The sequence below is a fragment of the Elephantulus edwardii genome, unplaced genomic scaffold (assembly GCF_000299155.1).
Source record: "Elephantulus edwardii isolate Elephantulus edwardi_28Jun2011 unplaced genomic scaffold, EleEdw1.0 scaffold00102, whole genome shotgun sequence".
In the NCBI taxonomy this organism is placed as follows: domain Eukaryota; kingdom Metazoa; phylum Chordata; class Mammalia; order Macroscelidea; family Macroscelididae; genus Elephantulus; species Elephantulus edwardii.
In genome coordinates, this window is record NW_006399852.1 from 9,951,467 (window position 1) to 9,958,302 (window position 6,836).

The window sequence follows — 6,836 nt, forward strand, 5'->3', positions numbered from 1 at the left end:
TGGGGAATCTTCATCCTCATTACGTTTTCTAGACAACCGTACACAGATGTGATATGGGACTTTCTTTATTCCTTTGGCCCCGATGGCTTTTTAAAGCCTGGTGTCAGTGTGAACGTCTGGTGTTTCCATCTCCTTCATGGCAAGTTTCTGGATCTCCTTGAGTGCCCGAAGGACATGCTTTTTAAAGCCCACTCCATGGAAGTGCTTGTGAATGTTGAGGTGTCCTCTCTGGTCACCACTGTGTTGATGACAGACCAGCCTTTCTTCTTTTCAGCACCCTTCTTTGTGGGGACCATCGTGCCAGGACCCGGCTGGAAGGGACTAGTCCTAGATATTTCTTAAACACGCTTGCTTCTCCCCATCACCAAGCAAGGCCAAGCTAACTTGCCTGGATCACAGCTATGGCCTTCTAACTTACAAGTAGAAAATAAACATTTGATGGATGAGGAGGTAAGAAAATACATGTGTGATTACATATGACATAAAACTCTTAAGTGGCACAACTAATTTATGTATTGGCTGCTGAACCAGTCATGATATTAGAAAAATCTTATTTCATTCATTTAAACCTTGAAAAACATCATAAATCTCCTTTAAAATAGAAAAAGGCTGAAACTGGCACCTCATCAGTGTGCTATATGGAGATCTGAAGCCATGCTCAGAAAGAAAAAAAGAAGTGCAGTAGTTCATGTTTTCCTTAAAAAAGTATGGCATTACTTTCTTTCATGATATGCGCTTTTTTTTTCTTTGACGGTTATGCTTTGATTTTATTGTTCATGTGTTTGTGCTCGGACTACCCTTGAAGGATAGGAGAGAAAGGAGAGGGAGGGAGAAAGATGCTCTGAGGGAGAAAGATGGCTCAGTTCCTCACATAAGGTTGAGAGCCTTGGAAACCCAATGGAAAGCCATCCAGAGCTGAAAAGAGCTTTGTGGCAAAGTGGTTAGAGCGCTTGGCTGCGAATCTAAAGGATGGCAGCTGGGATCCAGCAGATGCTTCATGGAGAAACGTTCCCCTCTGTGAGGTTTATGCTTTGGACATCCCATGGGCAGCTTTACTCTATCCTGTGGGACTGCTGTGAGTTAGAAGCAACAGAAGTCAGTACTTGTTCCTTTAGTAAGCGTGCAAGAGCGTTATGAGAAAGTTTGAAATATGAAAATTACCAAAATGTGACACAAACACATTAAAAGAGCACATGTTGTTGGAAAACTGGCGCCAGCTAACTCGCTCAATGCAGGGCACCAAGAGCACTGCTGATTCTGAATTCACAGTGACCCCTTGGACCGGAATCTTTCAGGGAGCAGATTGCCTGATTCCTTTCCTGCAGACCGGCCAGTGGGCTCGACTGTTGACGCTGGAATTAACAATGCTTAACCCACTGTGCCACTAGGGTTTCTGCAGGATTGCCACAAACCTTCATCTTGGTAAGCAGCTGTGTCTGCCATTCATAATTAAGTAAAACAACGCTGCCTGCATATCTTGGGTACAATTATATCAATAATATCTATTTTGCTTTATAGAATGCCTTGTTGGCAGCATTCAAGGTATTTTTTCTTATTAATTTGTAAGTACTATAGATTAACATAGTGTCTTACTGTTTTAACCCTCCTTGCATGCTTAATATATGCCCTACTTTGTCAGAGAGCCAGAGTGATTTGGTTAAAAATTGTGGGCTATGATGTCAGGTATAATTTAACTGGTTTTACTACTTGCTAGCTACTTGAACATAAATTATTCAGTTTCCATGCCTCAATTTTTTAAAGTTATTTCTTGTGTGTGTACCATCAAATCGGATCTGACTGGTACAGGAGGAGACTGCCTCTCCTCCAGCACAGCACCTGGTGGATTCGAATTGCGTACCTCTGGGATGGCCATGTCTCAATTTTTATCATTTGGAAAATATTAGTACCTATTTCCTAGAGTTATTTTAAGAATTCAGTGGGGTAATGTTCTGAAGAATACCTATCATACCTGTACACCAAGGAAAATACTCACTGCATTTATCACCACTTTGTACTACTTCTAGATTTCATTTGCTAGTATTTTATATTCTTAGATCTGTATTAACATTTCAAATCCACATTATCCTCCTTCTAAGTGATATCATTATCCATTATATTTTCTACTGGGTTATTACTGGCAGATTTTAAAATACTGAATATACAGATTTAGTTGTTGTAATGCACCACTGCTGGTAGCATTCACTGTTGACCCCTGGGTGGGTTTTCAGAGGCAGTAAACTGCACGGAAGTTGAGGGCCTATCATTCTCCCACAGAGCAGCTGGTGGATTCAAACTGCATACCTTTGGGTTGGCAGTGCAACTCCTTACCACTAAGCCACCAGAGCTCCCTGTACAGAGAAACAGATGTGTTATATGTTTGGGTAATACACAGTATTTGATCGTTCATTAATTTGAATCATTCTTGAGGGGTCTAAATTGAGAAAAAAGACTGGCCTCCATAGTATTTCTCTTTGCCAGCAGTTAAAGTCCTATTTCTTGACTCAGTAGGATGGTCAGAACTTTTACAATATGCTGAACAGGGATGTCAGTAGCGTAAGGGAATGTTTCTTGTGTTGAACCACAGAGGAGGCAGGAGGCTGTGGATGTGACATATACAAACATAGAAAACCTTCAGTGAATACCTGCTGTGTGTAAAGAGGTACGAGAGGGGGTAAGACTGTCTCTGATTTTCAGAGGAGACTTAAAACATGTAACTTAACAATAAACTCACAACTGAAGCTAGCACATGTAGGTGAGAACCCGGACACAGACATATGGAGACAGAAATGGGAGTTTAGAAAAGGAAGACAATCATACGGCTGCGGGCAACTTTTATGATTCCTCAATGTGTAAGATGAAATATTTGCTCATGTTAAAATATCTATTAAAATCATTTATCAACTCAGGTCCTAACTATGACTGATAGATAGCTTGTTAGGCATAGATTACTGTGAACATTTATTTTGGATCACCTTGATTTATGGAGTGTATAAGATTCCTCTTAGCTGAAATACACTTTTCTGTAAACCATTAAGTAAGGTTTTAGGGTGGCATTTAAATTGCTTAAGAAAATAAACATTAAAAAGCTACTTATTTGTACAAATTTTAATACTGAATCTGGAAGAAGCCTCTACTAAGGAATAAGTTATTGGCTTGAGAGATACCTGTCATGTCCAGTAATATTTGTCATTTGGAACAAACCCCAAACATATCCAAAGCATGCTTTTCCAGAATGCTGATTAAAGGAGCACATTTCTGTTCTCTCACCTGTCCACGGAGTTGCCACGCTGCAGGTCCTGCTCTGTAGGACGGAAGAACTCAGCCATATTACCCAAGAGTCTACTGAAGCCTCGGTTTAAACAGGTGTTCAGAACTGTACTGAAATCTGGACTATGGGAAATAAGAAGCATTAATTAGCTTTTAGATTCTCCGAGGGGAAAAAAAAAAAGTTCAGCAACTCTTTGGTTGCCTTTGGCTGCTAATGACATTTCTATTTTAAATCTAAAACTCTAATATACAAGCAGCTAAATAAAAGTTAACATAGCAATCCATTCATTAGGATAACAAACATATCCAACCATTTTTCTGGATTTTCTTATTTACTTTTGTACAATGCACTGCACTTTTGTACAGTGCATTTTTATTTCTTTTTAATTTTTCATTGTGATTTTATTGACCAAACTGGTTTTCCATCCAACTATTTATTCAGATTTTATTTTATGGCATTAAACACAACATGCACAATGTAAATACAGTCCCGCCTCCTTCCTGCGATTCTTTTATAAAAAATATTTTTTATTGATTTTCATAAAATAGTACCTTTACAGTATGCTTCATTCATATACATTGTTGTGTACAATCTTTCATCTACATTTTCATACAATCATTCTTATACAGTTTACAAAATTCGAATACATTGTTTTTCACACTAGATCATTCTCATTTCCCTCACTCCCCTACCCATCAAATCGTGTGATCCATGATTAATGATAATTAATGCCCGACTGCACATATCCTCATCCCTCTGCTTCCACTCTCCACCCCCCAATCGTCTTACTCCAGCTCTCAGATGCACAGCTAGCAACTGCGAAGAACATGGCCTGGATTGGGCACACACCTTAGTTTAAAAATGGACAGTGTTGCTCTTTAGCACTCTGGTGAGGTCCTTGACAGCACTTTCAAAAAACAACTCATCTTTGATTTCTTAACTGTTGGTACCAAGAGTGTTGAGTGTTGATCTGAGCAAGCTGAGATTGTTAGCAATCTCAATCTTTACTCCATCTATCTTATTGCTGCCAACTGGCCCAGTGGTGAGAATCTTTGCTTTGTTAATGTTGATATGCAATCCATATTGAAGACTACAGTCCTGGACCTTTTGTAGAAAATGCTTCAAAACCTTCTCAATTTTGGCAAGCAAGATTGTGTCATTTGCATAATGTAGGCTGCTGATGAGTCTTCCTCCAATCTTGAGGGAATATTCTTCTTAATAAAGTCCAGTCTCCTGAATAATCATTTTAATTTCTACCTATAAGTAGATAATCTTCTAATTTTTATCTTTATTTATGTTCAAGACTCTTCTCCAGCATAACTCAGAGGCATCATTCTTCTTCTATCACCTTTAGTAATTGTTCAGCTGACTGACTGACTGATATTAAATTAGGAGGCTCTCTGATGATGTATTCTGCTAACCCAAAGATCATACCTGTCTAGTAATTAAAGTCACCAAGAATTCTGGGAAGAAAGTTTGGCAATCTGGTGACATTTGCAGTCTAAGAAACTGTCAGGTCAGCCATGACTGGACTATGACTCCAAAGCAATAAATTTTCAAAGCAGTTCAACAATGTCAATTACCTCAACTGTTACACCTGGTCTGAGCTCCAGTTTGCCCATAGTCAACTGATGCAATTTCTGAAGTTGGCTCCTAACACTGGCTCTCATCTGTTTATTCTCAACTTACCATACAACATTCAGAGAGATATTTTGTAAACACAAACGATGTCATTACTCTGCACAATACTCTAAAAAAAAAATCCACCAAAAAACCAATTAAAAAAGCCTACATGGGCTAAAAGGCCTAACATTATATTGTCTCCTCTGCCTCAGCAATCACATTTCTCGATCTTCAGGTTTAACTGTGCTCCTGAATACTGACTTCCCATGCTGTTGTATGAACAAGTCAGGCATTAAGACCTGTGTCCATTCCACCCAAACCATTTTCTCCCTGAATGCATGGTTCACACTCACAGAAAAATCTACATTTTTGCTTAAATATACATCAGAGAGAGGCTTTTTCTAACTTCTCAAAAACAGTATCTCTATTTATGCTCCAGATACTTAACCTGACTGGGTTTTCAAAAGTGAAATATGGTTTATTTGACATTTTCTAGTATCTAGAACTATGCTTAGTAGCCTGTGAAGGTCAGCAAGTACTTGATAAATGAAAAACGGAATGAGGGAAGCAAGCAAGTAAGCTAGAAAAAAAAATAATTGAATCTTTGACATAAGAAATTTGACCGCAGACAGCTCACAAGAATGGACTGGACTAAGGTTACACATTTGCAAGTCATTCACACACCAATATGCTATTTAGTGGTATAGCGTGTAAGGTACTGGCTTATTCAGCAGTTTGAATTCACTGACAGGATTTGGACTGCTTACTTCTTGGTCAATGGGCAGTCTCGTCCCATAAAAATTTATAGCCTCAGAAAACCAATGGAACATTACAATAAGCAAGATGTAACCTGACCTACTACCGTGTAACGACCTGTTACTGTCTAACAGTAGTAGAAGGAATGTAAACATATAAAATTACTGAGATGTTGTTGTTATGTGTCGTCGAGTTGCTTGCGACTCATACTGACCCTATGTACAAGAGCCCTAAACCCTGCTCTATCCTGTGCCAACGTTATTGTCTCTGACACATCTAACCCCATTGCCCCAGTTACTGAATTGACCCATCTCACTGAGGGTCTTCCTCTCTTGCACTGTCCCTCTACCCTCCCAAACATGATGTCCTTCTCTAAGGATCGGGCCCTCCTTATAACATGTTCAAAGTATGTCAGACGAAGCTTTGAGTCCTTGCCTCCAAGGAGCCGCCTAGTTTCACCCTCTCTTGGATGAACCTGTTTGTTCTCCTAGCAGTCCATAGTATTTTCAACACTCTTCTCCGGCACCACAGCTCAAAGGCATCAATTCTCTTCCTATCATCACTAGTCATTTGTCTAGCTCTCTGACTCACAGCAAGCAATTGTGAAGACTATGGCCTGGATCAGCCACACCTTAAGTCTCTAGACTGACATTTTTGCTCTTCAGTACTCTAGAGAGGTCCCTGAGAGATGATTTTCCCCAATACAAATTTGTTTCTTGATTTCCTGGCTGCTGGTACCAAGAGTGTTGACTGTGGAGCCAAGGAAATTAAAACTGTTAACAATCTCAATCTCATCACCATACATAATGATGCTGCCAATTGGCCCAGTGGTGAGAATCTTTGTTTTCTTGATATTGAGCTTCAATCCATACAGATGCCTGCAGTCCTTGACCTTCTGCAGCAAGCGCTTCAGGTCCTCCTCAGTTTCAGCAAGCAGGATTGTGTCATCTGCATAACACATGTTGTTGATGAATCTTCCTCCAATCCTGATATCACATTCCTCCTCATACAGTCCAGCCTCCTGGATGATCTGTTCTGCATACAGATTGAATAGGTATGGAGATAGAATACATCTCTTGCGGATACCTTTTCTGAACCATGCAGTGTCTCCTTGCTCTGTTCTGACAACTGCTTCCTGGTTCACGTATAGATTTTGCGTAAGCACAATCAAATGTTCTGGGATTCCCAT

At 39.7% G+C, this 6,836-nt stretch overlaps 1 protein-coding gene across 1 annotated transcript in view; it reads right to left on the reverse strand.

Moving 5' to 3' along the window:
• PEX3 (peroxisomal biogenesis factor 3) overlaps positions 1-6,836 on the reverse strand; it is a 65,510-nt gene that overhangs the window by 11,348 nt on the left and 47,326 nt on the right. The window contains exon 10 of the mRNA XM_006891664.1: positions 3,268-3,390. Coding sequence (XP_006891726.1) covers positions 3,268-3,390 — 123 coding nt within the window. The remainder of the gene's footprint in view (positions 1-3,267; positions 3,391-6,836) is intronic.